Raw genomic sequence first — 23,204 nt, forward strand, 5'->3', positions numbered from 1 at the left:
AGTCTCTCAATACATGTAGGACAAGCTCCTCATATTTCTTCTCACAACAGACAATGTTCTTAGCACTCATAGTATCTAGAAAGTGAAAAAAATATGACTAAATTCTTTTTAACATAAACATTTAGATAACCAGGTGTTAATATGAAATATTTAACAGCAAGATCCTCCAAGTGAATCAGAAAATACAATGCCAGATAATCTAACCAACCTAAAATTTAACATATGATTGAACCTAGCGTGTTCAGTATAACAATCTGGTAAAAATGGGTCTGACAGGAAATTAAGAAACAATGCCTTAGTCAGTTCATCTTCACAGAATCATAAGACTCCTCCAAATATTCTGGATATGTAATGAAGCAGAACCAGGACAGCATGGAACTATATTTAATAGAGGGACCTTAAAATAAAATTCACCTATATGTAACTGAACAAAAGACAGCTTCCAGCACCTCTTATTGAAATCAAATTAGTTTTTCCTTTCTTGGCTTCAGAAAAGCAACTGTTCTTCCTCGTAGCTAGCACAATTAAGTCATATTCCTCAGAGGAAGGATGAGAAATAGATTCCAGTGGCACTCACCTCTCTTCTAGACTGTATCTTGCTTTAATTATGATCCAATTCAAAAGCATATCCAAATAACGTATCTTGGCAAAATGAAGATGTTTCACTCACTAGGAAGGACTGTCAAACCTGGCACTCAAAAAATTCACTTGTATCAGGAGATGAAAGGTTGGAAGTGTGGGAGTTGGGTAAAGTCAGTCATCCTTTCCACCGAGTTTGCAATGATTCTGACTTGGACACATTCCAAGTAATAAAATAATATGAAACAATAACATGTAATAGCACTCTTCACCTCATAAATGGCCAGTTATCACAGTCTGAAATTTAGAAAAACCAAACAAACCTGGTCAAGACTTTTTGGAGGGGGAGCAGACATAATCTCTGCTGCTTCACCTGAAAATGTGAGGAAGGAAATGCAAACTACGCAAAATGTGAGGAAGGAAATGCAAACCAGTCTAATGTTGCTGGTGTAGGTAAGGGAAGTTTTAAACCTGTTCTACCATATTCTGGATGTCAATTGGACTCAAAACACCATTCAGCAGATGAGAGTAACTACCGCAAGAGCAGCTCATACCTCACCCTGCACTAGGATCTTTGATGCAGGACAGTAAGATGAGATGGCACACATCTGGCTGTAACCATGACCAGAATTTAACTCTCTTTGTTGACAGAGTGACATACAAGCACCTGAGTGAACTAGAGAAACAGATCAAATATTTTTCACTTTGCTGCCTGTAGCAGAGCCTGGCCTTTGGGATTCAAGAATCTGCATTTGAACTCCACTCTTGCTCTTCTTTCAGTTCAGAAGATGTTTACAGTTCTCAGCTATGAGAACGAAAACACAGGACTGGGATCTGAGGCTGTATCTTGCCAGGACTGACATTCAATGGGCTGGCTAGACACATCTTCTTTATGCACACGTGTAGGAGAGTACTCATACGTATGTGTTCGCATACGTGTCTGTGTGTGTGTGAAAATGGCACTTTCTCTTCTGCATAGGTTACAATATTTATGGATTTAAAAATAATGTTCTGGAAGAACTCTTCAGCACTGTTTCTTGGTAGAAACAGTTGTCTAAATATTTTGCTCTTGAAAATTTACTGAGTTAAAGATTGTCATTCTAGCACACATTGACCGAATTGGTTGAAAAGGTTATGCACTAAACCCTTATCAAATCATGGATGTATGCCACTGCAAAATTGGCTATATAAAATCCTAGGAAGTTCCAAAAAATATTTTCCCCCTTGACATTAACTTAAGTAGCTTATGTTATATGTCTTATGATATGCTCTAATAAAATACAGTGAACACTTTTAAAATGCATTAATTTTGCTTTACATAAGAGAACTACGTGATCTTGGACAAAATAATTGGTATAAAAATATTTAATAACACTTGAGTTTCTGATGATTTATGCTTTTTGAGGAATCCAGCAAAATAAGGAGGGGACCCAAGCGTATGTTTGTAGACTATGTCATTTTCAATTTATTAAAAAGCAGGAAGCAAGAGAAGAAGGATTATATGTACTCCTTCCCCCAGCCTCTGTCAGGAAGGCAAACTCCCCAAATGGCTGGAAAAGTTCCAGAAGAGGAGTTGAGTTTTGTGTCTCTCTGAATTTGGGATGAAGCAACTGGCAGGGCTCTATGCCAAAAAGGTGTTGGCTGCCATCGTGGCTGTACCCAATGTGGGCTTAGAAGAACAGGAAAGTGTTTCTATTTATTTTTAGTTGTTTTCTTACTCCTTCTTCTTTTGAAGAAATTCTTATAAAAACGTTTATCTTGTCATCATGTGTAAATTATGTAGTATATTTTCAGTATTAGAGGGTTATGTCCACCCCACTGTGGGTTATATATCAAAATTCCTGCAGCTGTTCTGAAAAGTATTTTACTCTGAAGATACTCCAAAGTTCTGGTTGACTTGAATTTGGAATAAGGACTTTGCCATTATATGCTTTATGAGAGGGAGACTGGTAAATGTCTGGACTTTGGAACTGACTTTGTGATATTTGGACCGTGCATACACATCATGTGGTGAATTAGCATGTGGTGTTCTTATGCAAACAATAAAAACAAAACAAAGAAAGAATTAAAAGTGCATTTAAGAAAATGAGTTTCAGCATATGACTAAAACAATCCCATAATAGCAACAACTTTGCGGTAAAGGTACATACTTGCCAAAAATATCTGCTAGTGTGGAAGCCTAGTATCCAAAACCCTCAATTTAGCAGTAGTACAGATGCTGTTACTTAGTTAACATCGAGTATCATAGAAAAATTAAATGCAGTCTGGAGGCTGCGCTTCAGAGCAAGACGCAGCAGTCAAACCTATTGGGGCAAAATCTTGCTCCCGTTTTCAGCAGTATAGATCACTTCGTATGACTTTGGATTTACAACAGTCTAAACAGGGAAAAATTGGTCCAGAATGTATCTACAGACAAAAAAAAAAAATGTTAACAATCCTAAAAAGTAAAAATGATGGACATTACAAAAAGTTCACCTAAAATGTTTTTCCCTTCGGCAACTGCACCACCCAGTCAGCTGAGCCCCTAAGAAAATGCTGTGCTTAAAGACAGTGATAAGAATGGCTCTTATTACTGGAGACCAGACATGCAATTCTACATTTTTTAACACTTATCTCTTAAGTGTTAATAACTTCTGTTATTTACCTCAGCTGAACTAAGATTTGGATGCTACTGCAGAACAGATAACAGACAGAGAAAGCAGCTTGCCTGTCTAAATCGTAACTGGGGGCATTATCGTAAAGAAGTTATTGTCTGCAAATTTTTAGTAGTTGGCTTTCTTTCAGATCAAAGGGCTTCAGTTCTTAGAACCACTTATATTGGAGATTACATCTGTTCTTCCTGGACTTTTCCTAAGGGGAAGGGTTTTCCCCAATGCACTTGGTCAAATCTTTCATCTACTACTTATGTTCTGTACAAATATGATATTTCACTCCAACAAAAAAAAAAAACCCTGAACTTCAGTATGGCTGTATGATTTATTACACTTATATAATTGTGCAGCTAGAACTGATCAACTGCTGTGAAATACTCCCCACAAGTATTAATGCAGATCTTTAAAAAAATATAGATATATTTCAGCTTATCTTTTCCCAAGTTAATGAAATGGAGTTCATCATCAGGAATATGGACTTAAGCAATTTAAGCACACTTCAGAAAGTGTTTACGGAAAGGCATGTTTACATCTGTCTTCTGCAAGCTTCCAGCTAAGAATTATTACATATGTTCAATCAGGACAAAGAAACATAACATGCAAACTAACTGGCTGATTACAGACTGTTGCCTTTCAAATGGCAATCAGCAAAAACAGAGGGCTGATCAGTGAGCTAAAAACCAAGAGTCACTAAGAATACTGAACAAACAATTCTGAACGGTGAATACACTTGAAGAAACTGAATTATTCATCAACAATTCATGGCAAAGAAGGAAAATTTTGTGAATTATCTGCTCAAAAATGTTTTAGAGTACTACAACCTGCAAGAAAACATTTAAATAAGATACATTTGCTGTTGGAAGGAAATATAATTAAAATGGATGCATAAATTTCAAAGATATTACAAAATTTGATCAATCAGCACATGGGACAGTCTTATAGGGTAACAAAATCTAATTTCTTATTAGAGAAACCAAAAAAAGATACCTGAAACTGAAAAATATGAAAACAGGATAAAAATTATTTTTTCAGTTGCTTAGAATGCCTTCCTCTGTTATCTTGCTCTTCTACTCAAGGGTTATATTGTAATGTATATGAGCCAACAATTCTAGCACATGTTTGAATAACAGATTACTGTGACCTAATAAGGATAATTTAAAAAAAATTTGGCAAGTCTCCATAGATTCAGTGTTGGATTGGTTATTTTCCTCTTAATAATGAGGAATACTTTCAAACAAGGATTCACGCACAAAATTGCAACAGAGTTTTCAAACCCAAAGATTTAAAAACCCTGTTATTTGCAAGATTTAAGCACGGCTAATAAAACTTCAAGTTGACTCATTTACATGAGCTCTTTATTTCTGGAAAACTGTATTTACAGCTTTTGGTCAATTTTTCAAATCTACCACCAAGTATTGTGTTAGAAAAAAAAAGATTATACATAGAAAAACATGTATTAAGACAATATAAATGCTTTAAGTTACAGCCAGACTATCATAGCAGCAGTTACAGGGTTATGTGTGATGGATGGGTAGAACTGCATCTTATTTGCCTAGTGCTTGAGCTCGAATCTTAAATAGTTTCTCCACTGGCTTCATACAAGCTCAAGCAAAACTGGAGAAAGAATACATTAAACTAGTGTAAAGGTACAGTTTAGGAAGTATGAAAAAAAAATTGCTTCCCTCTTAGTCAGTTACCTCCTGCAATGTTTCTGTTATTAGTTCTCCACAGTTAACAAGGTAGGAAGAACCTTGCTTCTTAATGTAAAGAAAATACCAGGAACACCACCCCCCCCAGTTTAATTTTCCATAAGAAGCAGGATTTGATTATGGCTTATCAACCCCAACTTAGCCTTGAAATTTTGGGGGGGGGAGGAAGGTATATGAATGAAAAACACTGGAATCAGAACAAATTTGACACTAGAATTCAGAAACATTCCCATGCCAGCTGCTCCACTTACGTGCTGAACAATTCTCAGACAAAATGTTTTGATGTGTTTCTTTGTATCCTCAAGAATGTCCTCCTCCAACAGTTCACATGTCTCTGGTGTAGATTAGTTATGGACCTTTCATGCTGATGAGGTAATCCCCTTAATGTACAATACACCATAGGATATCCTCCTCCTCTGTTTCATGTTCTGACATTGCTAAAGGTCAGTAAAGTGTTTCATGTGGTGCTAGGCCCTATTTAAATGGGAAATTACAAGAACAGACCAAAATTTATTTTTCTCTGGGTTTCCAAGGATAGTACAAGAAGCCTAGATAAAAAAAGGATTGTAAGTGTGTCTTATATTGAAAGTACAGTCACAGTTTTGCTCAAAATTTGATATGAAACTCTAAAGATTTATTTCCAATATAGCGATTGGTAATGCAGTGGTCCTGATATAGTAAGATGAGATCCTTACTGTAACTGCTAAGAGGTTTACTCACAGAAAATGTAGACTTCACATCAAACAGTTACAACATAAAAATAATTTATGTTGAATGCAAAAATTACTGCTCTGAACACATGACTTTTATTAAAAGTATACTTCCTCTGTAACAGAGGCATGTAAAAATTAAATTAACTCAGAAATAAAGATATTTTGTTACACAAATTATGTCTCAAACATGGTCCACATTTCTTTTCAAGAGGGATGCAGAGAGGAATTAAACTTACTAAGCTCTAAAAATATTACACACAAGTTTTTAACAAACATTGTAATTTTAGATGGAATTTGCAAGAGAAAACTTGAAAAAAGTTGATATTTCAAAAGTGTTTCTTTACTATTAGGAGTATTTTGCTTGTTTGTGCAATAACTTCATGTTATTTTTTTAACAAACCGATATTAGTACAATTTATAAAGTCCCAGTTGTGGCACAGCTTTAAACATTCAACTTCTACGTTTTAGAAGTTTTCTTCAGGTATTCCTCAGAGAAAAAAATATAAAGAAAATGAAACAAAATGTTTTTCAATCAATAATTAACACACTAAAGAAGAAATTAAATTGTTTTTATTCCTGTTTACATTAGATCTGATGTTTTCTTCTTTTTTGCTAATAAGGAGGAAAAAAAAAAGCTGGGGGGGGGGGGCAAGTATTTCCACAATTTTTAAGCAAAAGCAACAGCATTACTAACAAAGGTTCATCTTGTGAATTGTCTCCCCAAAGGACCATCTAAGTTTGATAGGGAACATGGAGAATTTGCTTCACCTATTCTTTTCACTATTTAAAGCCTGGTACCTGTTGGTATTATTGCTTAGGTTCCAGTCTAAATGTTCTGCAACCATCCTCTCCTCTCCCTCTCTTCCCTTTAGCATTGAAGTTAGGCGTTGGAAAAAGAGGAACAGAAAATACTGGGAAGAAACTCTGCTTAGTCTTCAAAATTAAGAATATCAGGAATGTTATGGAAACTGGAAGACTTCTATGGGAAATGAGTCATAATTGGATTTTCATGCTTGAATAAAGGAATATGATATCAAATATTTAGCAAAAAAACCTTTTAAAATATCTATTAGCCCCTGTAAGCAAAAAAACTGAACAAAAAAATTAAAATAATCTAACAAAAATCCTCTCCATTCTCAACTGGAGAGTAGCCTGATATTTTAAATTGATGGGTTCTTCAGAGAATAAAACATAGCCCCAGGTAGTCTAAGTTCAATCTGGAGTTTTATACATTAGGAAATATCTAGAGTTTCTGCACTGGGAAAAAAAAAATATCTAAATTTCTTAAAAGTTGTATATATAAAATCCAGTACGTGCAGACAAGGTCTTTGCACACCAGAACAAATGTTTTAAACTACAGTTAGTAGAGACAAAATAATACCTTCTTGGTAAATCACCGAATTTCTAAGACATACTTTTAGAGATACATGGCCTTCTGCTTCACCAGGAATTTCGCAAAAAAAGAGCCATTAGAAGAATTTTCCTTAGAAGAAAGGAGTATCCAGCTTATCCCATCCTCTTCCCTTGTGAGCGAAAGCAGGCAAGCAAGAAGTAGGAAAAAACCATGTTAGCAGAAATGTCCAAGGTACAATTCAGGTCAATACATGAACGTTTGTTTTGGAGAAGTTCAGTGTAATTAAGCATCCATTCTACCCAAGTAAAGATGATTTGGAAAGGTGTTTTCTTTTTATTTCCAAGAAAACCTTGCAAAAGATGCTAGGTTCATGAAAATAATATGCCAAAGTAAAACTGCTGTGCTTGCACTCATCCTGTGTTTTTAATATTGCCTATTCTTCCAATTCTTGGCTATAGCTGCACTGCCAGCTAGCTGTTTAGCAAATAAGAAAAGTTCAACATAAGGCATGGTAGCATGAACAATAACAATAACAATAAAATTTCTTTGTGTTTGTAGGTACAAAATTATAGTCCAATTAACACCTTCTCAAGCCAGTAAGTTATTTCATACCTTGTTGAGACTTAACTTCAAAAATTGCAGTCAACAAAAAGTATCGGTAAACCCTAGGTCCCACTTTCACAGCCTCACAATGTCTGTGTTTATGCTACACATATACAGAAATATTAAAGTGAACAGGGAAAAGTAAACAATATTTCAGAAAGCTTGTGTAAGGGTAACTAGCTCCTATGCTTGGTTTCTCCCTGAAGACAAACGTTTTTGGGGAACATTTAATATTTGAATTTTACTCACAATTTAGGACAAACGAAAGCAAATCAATTAAAATATTCTATATTAATGTCCATAAAAGCACAGAAAAACCTACAGGAAAGGTTAGAAAAAGCTAGAAAATTCTCCAGGGGAGACCTGCTATAGAATCATGTGGAAAGACACCAAGGCCATTCCAGTACTGACGTCCAAAGAAATTCCCCCAGGATGTTACAGATACAGCAGTATATCTCCCAAGACCTGGATGTTTTCCCAAAGCAGATCCTTATTCCACACACCCACGGCTAGCAGGAGAGCACACACCACAGGGCCACAAGAGCTGAGACCAGAGGAAGTGTCGTATTCTGCCTTGACTGTGAGACTGAACCTTTCATCTGCACAGCTATCTTCAGAGACAGTGGATTCAAACTAATTTCAGATCATTTGTCTGCAAGACATTGTATAAATCGGAAATAATACCAGTGATGGGACCAGACTGTGGTTTTTTCCTATTTGGAACCATTCTCAGCCAACTGTGCCTTCTCTCCTTCCCATTTTATAAACTTCAGGAAGAGGAAAAGAAAGCTTCACCGAGCTGTTGATGGCTCCTTTGAAGCTTTTTCCTTAAATTCTCTTGAACTCAGTATACATTTCAAAGCCAACAGGCTGCTGAAGGATTCTTGTACGAACTAGAGTGCCTATTCATCAAGTTAACCATCTTTGGTAACTCTCCCTTCTTTCCACTAAAAAACAACCACCCCACCCACCCTCCCACCCCCCCCAGAAAAAAAAAAACCACAAACCAACCCAAAAAACACCATGAGTAGTGGTGAAGAGGGATTCTCATTCTTAATTCTGCAGCCACTTATATATATACACACACTTACTAATCTATGACAAACATCTATAGGTGAACAACCTGTTGGACACTTAAACATTTAAATGAAAAATGCATTATTGCCCAAACTCACATATAGAATACTAATGTGGCTTCAAAGAAAACTGATAGTTAATCCATTCTTTTGGCAGTAGTGGATTTTTAAGTGTCACTGTGGCCCTAAAATAAAACTTCACTATGCTCTCTGGTCTTATCCAGAAAAGGAAAGAGAAACAATAAGGAAAACAAAATCAAGATGAGTTACTGAAAAGCAGGTAAATTAATTTACATATACTGTGATTTTTTTTTTTCCCAGTTGACTGGAAGTTAGCAAATGTGACACCCATCTACAAGAAGGGCCAGGAGCAGGATCCGGGGAGCTACAGGCCTGTCAGCCTCAGTTGGTGCTGGGGAAGGTTATAGAGCAGAACAACCTGAGTGCCATCATGCAGCACATATGGGATGACCAGGTGATCAGGCCCAGCCAGCATGGGTTTATGAAAGGGAGGTCCTGCTTCACTAACCTGATCTCCTTCTATGACAAGGTGACCTGCTTAGTGGATGAGGGGAAGGCTGTGGATGTTGTCTACTGGGACTGTAGTAAAGCCTTTGACACAGTTTCCCACAGCATTCTCCTGGAGAACCTGTCTGCTCATGGCTTGGACGGGCGTACTCTTCGCTGGGTAAAAAACTGGCTGGATGGCCAGGCCCAAAGACTTGTGGTGAATGGAGTCAAATCCACTTGGTGGCCGGTCACAAGTGGTGTTCCCCAGGGCTCAGTACTGGGGCCAGTTCTGTTTAATATCTTTATCAATGATCTGGACAAGGGGATCGAGTGCACCCTCAGTAAGTTTGCAGACACCACCAAGTTGGGCAGGGCTCTACAGAGGGACCTGGACAGGCTGGATCAATGAGCTGAGGCCAATTGTAGGAGGTTCAACAAGGCCCAGTGCCAGGTCCCACACTTGGGTCACAACAACCCCATGCAATGCTACAGGGTTGGTGAGGAGTGGCTGGAGAGCTGCCTGGCAGAAAAGGACCTGGGGATGCTGGTCAACACCTGACTGAATGTGAGCCAGCAGTGTGCCCAGGTGGCCACAAAGGCCAACAGCATCCTGGCTTGTGTCAGGAATAGTGTGGCCAGCAGGACCAGGGAAGTGATCATCTCCCTGTACTCAGCACTGGTGAGGCCGCACCTTGAGTACTGTGTTCAGTTTTGGGCCCCTCGCTACAAGAAGGATATTGAGGTGCTGGAGCGTGTCCAAAGCAGGGCAATGAGGCTGGTGAAGGGTCTAGAGCACAAGTCTTATGAGGAGCAGCTGAGGGAGCTGGGGTTGTTTAGTCTGGAGAAAAGGAAGCTCAAGGGAGACCTTATTGCTCTCTACAACTACCTGAAAGGAGGTTGTAGTGAGGTGGGGGTAGGTCTCTTCTCCCAAATAACAAGCAATAGGACAAGAGAAGACGGCCTCAAGTTGTGCCAGGGCAGGTTTAGGTTGGATATTAGGAAAAATTTCTTCACCAAAAGTGTTGTCAAGCATTGGAACAGGTTGCCCAGAGAAGTGGTTGAGTCCCCATCCCTGGAGGTATTTAAAAGATGGGTAGACGTGGTGCTTAGGGACATGGTTTAGTGGTGGACTTGGCAGTGCTAGATTAACAGTTGGACTTGATGATCTTAAAGGTCTTTTCCAACCAAAACAATTCTATGACCCTATTTATTTTGCAAAATTTTAGAAATTATGGGAAAGTCTCCTATAAAGCTTAGACCAAGCAAGATGAACTTCTTTTGTCCAGTTCTGATCTGAATTTTCAAGGTTTATTCATATGAATTTGCGGAAAAAACTTCCAGAATAGGCAACAGGAAAAGTACCATCAAAATTAACCACCATGTGGAACTCTGCTGACAGTTCAGGAAGATATCCCATATCCCAGAACACCTTAGTTAAGCTGATGTTAAGGTTGAACAGACACAGCACTAACTTTATTGGAAAAAGTTTTAGAAGAGCATTGTTACTTAGACTATATGAAAACTACTGCCCTCCTCCCCAAAAACCTAATCCTTTAAATTTGGAAAGTGCGGGAACCCACAATTAAACTTCAACATGAAAAACAAATTGTGAAACTACAGAAACACAATTAAGGTTGACCAGACAATCATTTACTATGCCGTGCGCTTACCTTTCCCTTTTCCTTACTGATCCCCCCTCTTTTTTTTAAATTAGGGTCTGTCTTTAATTCATTTTTAATTGCTAACCAACCTTCAGAAATCAGTAATATTTAAACAGCTGACCAGTTCTGGAAACAGCATTGTACACACATAATTTTCTCTGAAGAGTGAAAACAAACTAAAGAATAAAGAAATTAAACATGTTTAAGTGTAACCCACCATCAGTATGTTAACTTTAGCTTTTACCCTGTGAGTACCCTCCAACAGCTAAGACTAGAGGCTTGCTTGTACTAAGAAGATTTCAGCTATGCAACAGCACTTTAGAAACTGGCTTGCATGTTACTTAAATATTTTCCTTTATCTGGTTTATTTATAAAACTTGTGTAAATCTCATTAAAACTGAATTCAGTTATATAATCTGATCTGTGTGTGTACTTACCTGCTGAAGTTAAATTAAAAAATTCACATTAGGCTGTCAATTTTAGACGTTAGAACAAATACAATTAGACCAATTTAAACCTGATATAAGGGATTAGAATATCCAGCTAATCCAATCCTATTCCTTATTACATGTATTTGGAAGTGTTAGCCCTTTATAATTTTTGATTCAGGATCTGTTCAATTGCCAAAATATATATCTTTCTGTGCTTTCTACACACTTAGGAAACAAAATAGAAGTCTCTGTTTCTGCAGAGCCTGACCTAGAGCTAGGAGGTTAAGAGCAAGCCATTCCTGTAGGAAGTGCTCTTGGTTTTATTTAACGGCTGCAATCACATTATTACCCAGTAGCAAGGCTGAGTCTACATTTCTTTTGTAAACCAGAAGTAATTTTAGGGCTGTTTAGGCGTTTTTCTATGCTCTACCAAGTTCTCCACGCACTGAAATCATTCCCTCAGGAAAGTGACCTTCTCAGTAAGAAACTTGATCTTACAGGTATCAAATGACCTGAAAAGATCTTTCAGCAGTTTGGTCAGGATAACGTTAATAACCCAGCCCACAGGAGAATATCATGTACCAAAGCCTGTGTGAATTTGATGAATGTGGACTGCAAAGAAACTGACATATGCCCAATACTGTTCACCAAACAGTAAATGAATGAATTTCAACTATGTCTGCAGAACCACAAGCTGTCAGTTGGGAAGACTCTTCACCAACTTCCTCAAAAAGTTGCAATTCTGTATTTAGCACAACAAAAATACTGCCAACATCTTCTCACCCTAGAACTGAAGCTACTCAGACATGTAAATTTGTTTTATTATGCTCTCTTATCATATCCAAGTAGGCTACCACAGCAGCTCCAAGTACAGTACCATTAAAAAATATCAAGGAATCTATATTCCAATACATATATATAGTATATTGAACTGACAAACAACTACACACAGCGCTTTGAAACAGTCTGAAGAACTTATATTTGACATACAGTTTACAGCTCTAGAAAAAGGAGTTTTGTTTTACTGTAATCAGCACTTTTATTTGAAATATAAGTCACACCTTCTAAATATATACTCATAAGTCACCTCAAAACCCTATGTATTTAGGAGTTACAATGCCCTATCATTAGTTGTCATAAGCTGATAAAAGACAAATGCAATGCCAAGTCAGCAATTCAACCAATACAAGCTATATGTTTTATAGTTAAGGTTGCTATATGAGCAATGTCCTGTACAAAAACCTCCTGCATAAAACTGCGCATAGAACATACCAGTTTCTAAAAACGAGGCTATGTTGTACAAATAACTATAGACCTAAAACCGATGCTGAAACATTGAGCTTCGAAGAAAGAAAAATCTTCAACATCCATCAAAGCCTTGCATATCTAACTTTCACCCTCTCAGCATGGATCAGCAGAACACCCTTTTTTGACATGAACGGGAGTATTTTTTAAACATTAATTGCCCTACGTATGTCAGCAGTGCAGGCTTGGTAGTCTTCAAAAAATATCTGGAAGGGTCACAACCTATAGTATACTTTTTAGTAGGAATAAACAGAATATTTTCTCTAACGGGAAGTTACTGCAGGGAGGAAAGAGACAGTTTTTGCTCTATCCCCACCTTATGGCTAGAAAAAGAATTTTCCTGTTACAGCATACATATTTCTGATTTTTTTTCCTTTACTGCATCACTATAGCCAGAGAATATTTACTATTTGTATTGTGCAACTTAAGATTCTTTTTTAGCAACTGCGCACTCCTCCACATACAACCACAATGAAACTCCAAGGCATAAATGTCCTCTCTAGCACCTGTGTTGATTTTCTGAATCAAAACAGCAGACTTAATGATCCAACATGACTTTAGATCAAATAGAACGTGAATAACCTTCACTGATACACCATTCTTAATATTCACACTTTTTTTAACAGTTTTAAACCTAATAATCAGGTGATTTATACCACTCAGAAAATATTAAACTTACATGCCCTACAAATTAAAACAAAAGTATGCATGAATCTAGTTCTAAAGCTTTCACAATTATCTTCTCTTTGCTTATCTTGCAAGCAAAATGATGTGACCATGAGAGCTAGAATAGCGCACATTCCGCATGAGCAGACTTACTCAAGGTGGCAAACAGCAGATCCTCTTTCATCAGCCATTCCATACATGAGATGAAACAAAAACAGCAGCAGCACCCCACAAGGGAAAACACTCTCTTCCCTCATAGTCACCCGCTTATCAATAAACATTTTTCTTCTTCTTTTGTGCCTTAATCACTTGTGATACCACTCACTGGCCCAAGGACTAACATTAGCTACGTGAAAAGCTGAAAACCAAGACAAGGGCCACTAGAAGTACTTTTGCCAAATTCTTCTTCTTCCTTTTGACTTTTCCGCTTTTCATTGATGGTCATAGTGAAAGGGCGGGGTAGGACATGAAAGAGAAGAACACTCTGAAAGCTGCGAAGAGAAGAAAGAGAGTGGAAAAACTGGATAATGTCTTAGTGTGCCTTTAATTTTTTAGGCCTCCTATCCTGCTTTCCTGAGGAAATGAAGAGTCATAATTGTATTGTCTGAGCACCGCTCCTTCTCAAAATCTCTTTACTCTTACCTTTAAAACCAAAGGAAACTCAATAATGAGTCAATAGTCTCAATGGTTTCTGAACACTAAATTTCTCAAGTTTGCATGAAAAGTTGAGTAGAAGAGACACCTTATTAATTCTTCTGCATGACTCTTCCCTCAATAATCCTCGCCTTTTTCCTCCTAACAGCAGAGAATCAACACAGGAATTCAAATAAGAGAACCCAACTTCATTAGACCTTCTACCACAGATCTAGTTTAAAAAGACATTTTCTAGAACTACATGCTTTGATGTTTTGTCATTAGAGATTCAATAACAGAAAACAGACTATTAGTATGTCCTCCAAGGTTATATTAATTGGAAGTGTTCATGGGTATTTAGACAACACTTCTGTAAGGAGCTTTGATTTTAAAAAAACAGTAAGGAGTACTGGGTAGAGAAGAGATCCTATGTATATACATGAAGGAGTACAGAAGAGCTGCCAAATATGAATATAATTAACTTTATGGTGAACATTCAAGAAGAAGATACTAGAAAAACATAATAGCATTGTATATTTCTGAATGCTTAACCACACTACATCAACCACATGAATTTTCAGTAAGCATTTATTTAAACTTTAGAGAGAAACCTGAATCCTGCCAAGCTATTCAGGTCTTCTGAATAGCTGCCTGCTTCAGCTGTTACGAAATGCTCACAAAGTACTGGCAATCTAGTGACAGGACACATTCTGACTCGAACTTCTCGGAGCTTATCGAAAAAAGTCCCTCTCCTATAAAAAAACCCCACACCTTCTTAACCATGAATACAGGCCAAAAAACACTGTATAAAATATTTTAAAAAGTACACTGGTGGCTGGTTTTAGCCCTTCCTTGCCTCCTTTCCCAATGGTAGCTGATCATCCATTTGCTACATAAGAATAAGAACATTCCACTAAGCTCAGAGTGGATCTCGCTCCTAGGCAAATCAAGAAAGAAAAAGTGAAAGTGGACATCAAAACAAGTTCCAAAAGAAGCTACAGCACTCAACTGTACAATGAGGAAAGGTATGTGATTATACAAGACCATAAGAAAGTATTGCAGGGAGAAATTAAGAGAAAACATTTCTAACAAAGGAAAATCTAGTGTTGCAATAAAATTGTTAAATCATGGACAGTAATTACAAAAAAACCCATAAATACCTAGTCAGATCTCCCTTATTCCTGAGAACGTACTTCGTATTATTAAGTCCAAATATTCTCTACACATGTATGTTCTCAGCTTTCTTTGTGGATTCCAAGGGAGTAAGAAAAGAAAATGCAGAATAAGGAACCTAGTCAACCTTACAAGAAGCAGACTGAACTAAGTCCTATGAGTTAAGTAAAGCAGAAGAGTCATCCTTCCTTTCTGCATACTGTAAAAGGATGATTTTTCACAGGTTGTACAGGTTTTTAAAAAGTACATGGACATGATATGAAATTTGAAGTTCTGGCATTGCTCCAGTTTCCTTAGACTACAAAAATATTTATAAAATGCAATTGTTTTTCGCTGAGTTTCTAGAATATACTCAGTAACATCTTAAACAAAATTAGACTACTCAATACATAATGTTTTTAAAAATTCTTTAAGAATAGCTCACTGTGCATATAAAGGATCAGCTACCACATATTCCACAAGACTGTAATATCAGCTCAAACTGTGAGATTCAACTATATCTTTATTAAAAGATTTATTAAGCAAAGTGTTCAGCAACTGTTTAAAATATCAGATTAGGAATAGAATATGATTTTAATTTAAAAAGATATTTTTATATAACGTACATTTACAGACTTCTGACGTTAGGATGACACTCCAAAGGGGGATGTAGCTTGGCACTCATGCCAACTTATCTTCACTATTTGTACAGGATCTAACTTCAAAAACATCAGCTGTGCCAGATCTTTTCTTTTCCATAATGTACATCTGTCCACAGCAACTGAATTAGAGACCACCAACTTGTCTCATACACCACATCAAACAATAGGCCAGCTTAACAGGTCAGAGCATGATTTAGAAATACAAAATACATATTCTTTCCCCAGAACACAGAAGTTTTAGCCTACTTTTCAAAGCAATTTAAAAATATTAAGACATTTATAAATAAATTGAAGCCAAGATATTTAATACACTAGTTTCTACAACAATTGTTTTGAAAGCCAAGATTTTGTTTAGCTAGTAAATCTGCTTTGAGCTGCCTAATCTATAATGGATTTAGTGAAACCTGCATTTTTATTACTCTTCTCCTTTAAAAGTTTCACACTTCTCATAATAAATGACACATCGTACCTGAAAAGTGACTATGGTATAGGCATTCCTCCATTATTATGGAAGAAATAAGGTACATCAAAAGTCTTAAGTGACAAGTGACACACATTTTAAAATTATGCATGAAGTGTATGAAAATATACATTTTAAGATTCTTTTTTTTTTTTTTTAAAGAAATAGCAAGATACTTAGGAGACAGACATCAATAAAACTAAATACTTCCACAAGTGCAAAAGCTGGCTCACAGGATCTCACGTTAGTAAGAAAACACAGAAAAACATGCTTTGAAATTCCAGTGGTCTGTTTTCTAGCCTCTGCTTTTCTTTAAAATAACCTGCAAAAAGAAAAAAGTATATTTATCACTGCTTTTATCACTACAATCCAGACAGCAGCAAGAGATCCAAAACGCTAGGCTACTCAGACCAAAAGTTCACCCAGCCAAACAATCTGTTTCCAAAAGTAGAGTCACCAAGGGTAAAAGTCTATGGAAAAGGTTAGAAATAAAGAAAAAGCATGGAGAAAAATGACATATCAGAAAGTATTTTTTTTAAATAAGACCATTCATGACCAAGAACTTTGTAAAATAAAAGGCTTATTTTAAAAATTAATGCTGAGAAGTGGCAACAGCGCTCTCAAGCCCTCAGAAGATTCCTTGAAGCTCTTGCCCTGTTAGGCCTAGACAAAAAGAAAAAAAATAAGATTTGCAATTATGCAGCTACTATGGTCAATTTATATTTGTAATGCCTTATTTCTTTCTATATCAAGAGTGCCCAGACCCTTGGAAGGACATTTTTTGGTTTGGAGTTTAAGTTGAAAAATGAACTTCAAAGTCCAAGTGGGACCATTTAAGTGTTAACATTATTAAAATACAGGCAGTTTTTCCTTTCTTCTCATCTTAAAAAAAATAAATGGAGCACAAAAATGTTCAAACAATGTTAAGATTGCAGTTAAAAAGAAATTACAAATGCGTAAGATTCCAACTCTAACATTCACTTGGCTACCCTACACATCCTGTATATATTTCTGTTACTATAGTAATAGAAAGTATCAAACTAAACATTTCACCAGAGGGAAAAAAAAATACTGACGATAAACAGAAGCCACAGGACCCAAATATCAGACAATACTGAGTTTTGTTCTTCGAATTTGCCCAGCAGCAGTAGGTAGTTGAACAGATAACCCAACAAATTAAAGAGACTGAGTTCCTTCACGAAACCTAGGTAAAGCACACATATCCTAGTGAGTGAAATGAACTACAGAATACAAAAGGATTTCAATCATACTTTGATACTACTCTAATTCTTTCTAGAGAAAGATAGCTGCGTAACAGCTTCCTCTTTCTCTTCTTTTGCATGTGCACAAAACTTACCATGCTCTGTAATGCAGGGGATTCCTCCTCCACAGATACTCATACAGCAATTTTTTTAATGCTGAACTACCCATATAGCAATCCACAGTTTAATCCTCCCTTTGTTCTTCCCTTGCCGAACACAACATCACACAAAGTATTTGTTCAAGCAGCATCCACACAATGCTGCAAGAATCCTCTTCAAACGTCCTTCAGACTAAGCAGGTAAGAACCGAAGATGTAAGATATTTTAACCTCTGTGGACTATTTCTCACTTGTTCCATAAAGCTTCATTTATATTACTGAAGTTAAGACAGCATGCTTCCTTGATATAGTATCATCTGAAATAAAGATCCTCCAACTTTCAAATTTGCTCCTGTTCCCTGGGCTTTCAGCCCATGGATGCTTGCTGGTAGACTACTGTGTAGACTTACCCACATATTGAAACTATGAATGTAAACATGGAATAATCAAGAAAAATAGGGCTACATTTAGTAGGGCAAGGAGAGTTAATTTGATGTCTGGGTAACAGTGAATTATGCCAATGATGGATTAAAGAACATGATGTTTCTGCAGGTTTTGGATTATAAATAAAAACATATCAACACTAACACAGAAAACTTTTGCATATGCTCTCATACATTTTACACTGAACAAAAAAGAAAAATATTAAAATGCATTATTACCTTTGCTGCAGCTATAGTGTGCTCAGGTTTAATTATTTTACTTTTGTTCTCAAAAGCATTTGTCCTGGCTTCTTCTGCTAACCGATGTAGAAACAGTAAGAAGTTCAAATGCACCTTTAAAAGAGGGAAGAAAAAAAAAATCAAGAAGGATTCCAACTGTTTAAGCACAGTTTGTTTTTTTTAGAGGTTCATTGTTTGAGACAGAAGGATTCACATATTAGACTGCTTCCAAATTCTTCAAAGGTGTTCTCAGGAACACAAAGTACCATTCAGTTCAAGTCTTAATAAATTCCCAAGACGTTCCTTGCTGCAAGCCACTTGTAAATATAGTTTAAATTCAGTATATTTAAATTGTAAAAGTGTTCTAGAAATGATCATACAAACAACACCTGATCTAACAGAAATCAAATCTGATTTTTATAACCAGTTTCTTATAATAAAATGTAAACATAAATATCACAGAATAAGTAGGAGCCTTTTTGCTTGCTAGTAACTATAGTCAGCTTTCAGCGACTACAACAGCTAGACTTTTGAAGAACAGCAAATTCATCCCTGCCTTATCACCAAATGGACCACAGACAAGTTCAAGGACTTCTGCCCCTTTCCAGTGCAAAGGAGCATTGACATTAATTTCTCCAGAACAAGAAATTCTCGGCTGTCAGGAGTTTCCATCCATTTTTTCCCAGCTCATCACTTATTAGTCCTTTTTACATGAAAAGAACTGGTAGGGCAGTATTCCGTTCAATACAGAATGCTGCTCAGCTAATACAGAAGCAGCAAAAATTTCAGCAGGCAAGGAACTGCTCCAGCTTGGACTAAAAACTGCCAGCCAAAAGCACCCCTGTGCAATAAGGGAACTATAATACAAACCTCTAACATTATACAGACTTTATGTGAACTATTTCAATAGTCCAACGTGAAAACTGGTAATTGCACCTTTTGTAAATTAAACTTTCAAACAATATTAACTTTGCTAAGTAAAGTATACAAAAATACTTTTTCAATCAAGAGCTTAGAAAAATATTACTGAAATATACAAAAATTTTATTTATATGAATTAGGCGATATTCTGCCATACCTGATCTGCAAAGCCTAGAAAGATATAACAAGGAAAGTTACAAGTTAGAGTTCATAGGGAATACTTCGGCAGTGGGTTTGGATCACAAAGCATCTGTTAGAGGACAGGCATTTCAGTGTTCGTATGACAAGTAGTTTAGGGTTTTTTTTTAATCTCCTGAACTAAATGAAGCCAGCGTGCAATAGATAAATTTACATAATATTTGACATCAAACTGGACTGGCTAAGTACCACAGTAGATTCAAACATAAAGCATGGGTCATTCAGGAAGATAGCCCAGAAACTGAACTAGCCAATTCTCATATTTCCCTGCAGAAGACACAAGCACTCTGCTCAAAATGCATATGGTTTCGTCTTGTTAAGAGAGCTAGTATATAAATTTCTAAAGTATTCAATCTAATCACTCTTATAAGGTTTGTAGGGAATAACAGAGACACTAAAAAACATACTTACACTACTTACACTACTTACTTGTCTAACTACAGGACTAAATTCCCCCCCTTTTCTTTTAAACAAAGCAAAAGTCCAGCTGTGTTGATTATTTATTCATAAAGAGCTGTTAGCCACATGCCTAGTTAAAGAACATCACACACAATCACCACCCCTGGACGTTCCTGTTTAAAGGTAAAATAAAAAAGCCAAGCTTCCTAACATGAAAGGCCATTTAATTTGACATTACCAGAAGAGATAATCTAAGCTTCCACCATATTATTAAAATTCATTCTCATCTCGTCTTTTGTGTTGGAATGAGTATTTGCATAGCCATATTTTAAGCTAGATCACATTGTTGTTGTTCATTAGTTTCAGTGAATTCAATTCACTGATTATCTTTGAAGTCCACAGAACACTAGTGCCAGGACAAGGAAGAGATGGGAACCAATGGCTAAGATTTGGAAGGATGTCCCACTTACCCCTTTTCAGACAGCTACACCACCTTGAAGCCAAGTTAACATGAGTACAGAAACACAGACCAACTGTTAGTAACGACTACAAAAAAAATTATTAGTGATTGTGTAAGTTTGATTAGTTGACTAATGCATTCCACTGAGTAAGCTTTGAGCAGGTCTGAGCATGAGTAGCAAGGGGACATGTCCTTAGTTCATAAAATACTCCAAAGATAGCAAAAGCAGTAGGAAGACATCATATTTTTATTAGACCAATTAGAAAAATATGTACTGTTCACATTCAAATGTAAATCCTTTCATGTAATTACCATATTCATTCATATCAGTCTCCTTTTTTTTTTTAATTTTGTATATTTACATTTAGCTTCATATATCCAGACACCAACCTTCAAGATGCTGCAAGACACAACTTTTATACACATATGAAACATGGACTTACAATTCAAGTCAGGGACCATACTAGTATACAGTATGCATTAATGCTCTAAGAATCACACACATTTGAAAACAAGAGGGCATGACTGTCAAGCAAGTTAAGTCTATTAAGTCATTTCAAAGAATATTTTTTTTATGCACAGATATTATTATTTTTTTTCAATATGGCAGCTACCACAAGCTCTCCTGAGGTCAGGTTTCCTTGCTGTAGTTGAGTAATTTCTTGGTGAGACAAACCCTTCCTGTGCCACAAATCCCTTATTGCAGGTCAGAAGGAATCCAGCTTTGTTGACCTCAGTTTTCTGAAACTTGTTCAATATGGCTCTGTTATCCCTGCACCTTTATGGCAGATGTTTTTAAATCACGAACAGGATCCCAGCACCTTATTCTCCTCATTAGATTACGAACAAGACTTGTCATTCCTGCGTTGAAGATGCCTTAACAGTTTAGCAACTCATTACTCACAATTCAGTTGGTTGATACCTGTACACCCAAATTGCTCTACATAAACAACAAACATCTGCACCTTATAGCCACATAATCCAAATTCGTATTTGTCAGTCCGTCTACATCAACCTCTTTGAACAGCAGTGTGTACACGTAGTGACACAGTATTTATGCATCAGTCTGTCCCTGAAACCCCAAATTGTCAGAAACATACAATACAGTAGCCACCAGCAAAGCAGAAAGCTGCAATCACTACTTACTAGTATTTTATTAGACTAATCAATCATCTGTCTCCCCACAAACTGTGCCTCCCCTCTGTCTGTAGGTCACAGCAGAAACACCATTAGTAGTAACTTGACATCCCATTACACCCAGCACCTCCTAGAGTGCTCCAGTGCGCACAATCCGTCGGTCCACATCTTTCAAGCGATAAAACATTTCGAGACTAAATGTCCCTATTTAGGCACACCTGCCCCTAGGCAACCAGAAGAGCTGCAGCTGCCCGCCACGGCCAAAAGCACAACTGCTCCCGGCCCTGTGCTACGACCCCAGGCTCCCCGGGGGAGCACTCATGGAGCAGGAGGATTGAGCCCTTGAGCTCACCGCGCTGCCCGAGCGGCTGGGGACCGCAGCCAGCTGCTTGGAGCAGGCGCTGCCCCCCGCCTGTGCCCGGAGCAGGCAGGCTGGAGGCTGCCGGGGCCAGCGCTGAGGGGCGGAGCGGCCCGCACCCAAACTCCAGGCCGCACACTCGGCGCCCGCCCCTCTCCTTCCTCACCAGCAGGTCGGCGTTAGCCGCCAGGCGTAACTGAGGCTTGTGCTTCTTTATGATTTTCCGCAAGGTGCTGCGGGGCGCCGTGCGCTTCATCCTCCTCCTTCTCCTCTTCCTCCCGCTGAGGCCGCCGCCGCCGCCGAGAACGGGCCCAACGGCTCCCGCCCAACCGCCCTCCGCCGTTCGAATCCGCCGCCCTGGCGCAGGCGCGCGCCCGCCGTGACGCAGTTCCCAACGGCCGCGCGCGGCGCCGCCCCCGAGAAGCGCCGAGGCGACCGGATGCCCCCGCGTCCCGCCCCGCTCCCGCCGGCGCGGCCCCGACGCTGAAGCGTTCCCCTGGAAACCGCAGGAGATCGTAGTAATGAAGGGAGAGCCGTCCGGCGCCGCTGCCCCGGGCCGCCGCGGGGAAGGCCGAGAGGGAAGGAGGCGCCGTCCCACCTGCGCCGCGGCTCTGCGCCCCCGGGCACCGCCGGCAGCCGCCCCAGCCCGCGGCTTCTCTCGGGCGCGCTGGGCCTGGCCCTCGCCCCGCGCCGCTGCCGGCAGGCGGGGGCTGTCACGGCCCAGCGGCAGCGGTTGCCGGCTCAGAAGTCACGGTCCCGCCGCGGGGGTTGCGTCCGTGGGGTGAGAGGAGCTGCGGGAGCTGGTGCCAGGTGTATAAACGGGTCCCAGGGGGACGCTGCGGCGCTCGTTCCCCTCGCAGGCGGCTGCCTGTCACACCGCTTCCCTTGTAAGCTAACCGCAACTTCGGTTTAGCTCTGGCTTTAACAAGTTAACCAAACCTCCGCCCAGGCCTTTTTTAATCCACAAGAAAGAAAATGGACGTGGCAGTTTCCTGCCTGCCTTTGCCTGGCCTTCAAACCTGCCTGCTGCCACGTGCAGAGGTTGCCCAAAACGGAGGGAACGCGGCACCGGCACGGCGCTGCCTAAACACGCCTCAGGCTGAGACCTGTGGATTTCAAGTTGGCAATCGTCTCCCAAGTGTGGTAGACTTTATTTGCTGCAGGAGCAGAGGGAGTTGTACGACACACTTGCTCTCTCCTTCATTGCCTTGTGCGACCCTGCTGGGAGATGTGACACCAAGTGGCCTAGTCGGGGTGGACTGCAGAACCAGGAGCCTAATTAGCACCATAAACCTATACTAAAATGAGCCTAGAGTGATAGTTATATTCTGCACATAAATCTGGCTAAAATACTGCGTTAATACAAGTATGGTATTGACTTAATTGTACACAGAACCACACGCTCGTTCTGAAATCGGCCGCCACTTTAAAGTGTCATCCTTTCGCTAGCATCTGTCCCTACACTTCTATTTTGGCTGATGGATGCTGCTGACTGAAATACAGGTTTCCCCATAGAGGGGCCCCTGTAGCTTGGCATTCTCAGT

The 23,204-nt window shown here is 38.7% G+C and overlaps 1 protein-coding gene across 2 annotated transcripts in view; it reads right to left on the reverse strand.

Annotated features, from left to right (window-relative positions):
* The window catches only part of CENPW (centromere protein W), a 49,795-nt gene extending 27,404 nt beyond the window's left edge, over positions 1 to 22,391 (reverse strand). Inside the window, exons 1-3 of one of the 2 annotated variants that reach the window (XM_009460836.2) lie at positions 21,827 to 22,059; positions 18,188 to 18,301; positions 15,549 to 16,487 (exon numbers count right to left, since the gene is read on the reverse strand). In XM_009460836.2, coding sequence (XP_009459111.2) covers positions 16,461 to 16,487; positions 18,188 to 18,301; positions 21,827 to 21,916 — 231 coding nt within the window. In that variant the 5' untranslated portion in view covers positions 21,917 to 22,059 and the 3' untranslated portion in view covers positions 15,549 to 16,460. Of the gene's footprint in view, positions 1 to 15,548; positions 16,488 to 18,187; positions 18,302 to 21,826 lie in introns of those variants that run through there. The other variant, XM_087776313.1, reaches the window with a different exon arrangement.
* Positions 22,392 to 23,204: the final 813 nt, after the last annotated feature.

The sequence above is a fragment of the Nipponia nippon genome, unplaced genomic scaffold, assembly GCF_047370975.1.
Source record: "Nipponia nippon isolate SJK-2023a ecotype South Korea unplaced genomic scaffold, ASM4737097v1 scaffold_4, whole genome shotgun sequence".
NCBI classification, from domain to species: Eukaryota; Metazoa; Chordata; class Aves; order Pelecaniformes; family Threskiornithidae; genus Nipponia; species Nipponia nippon.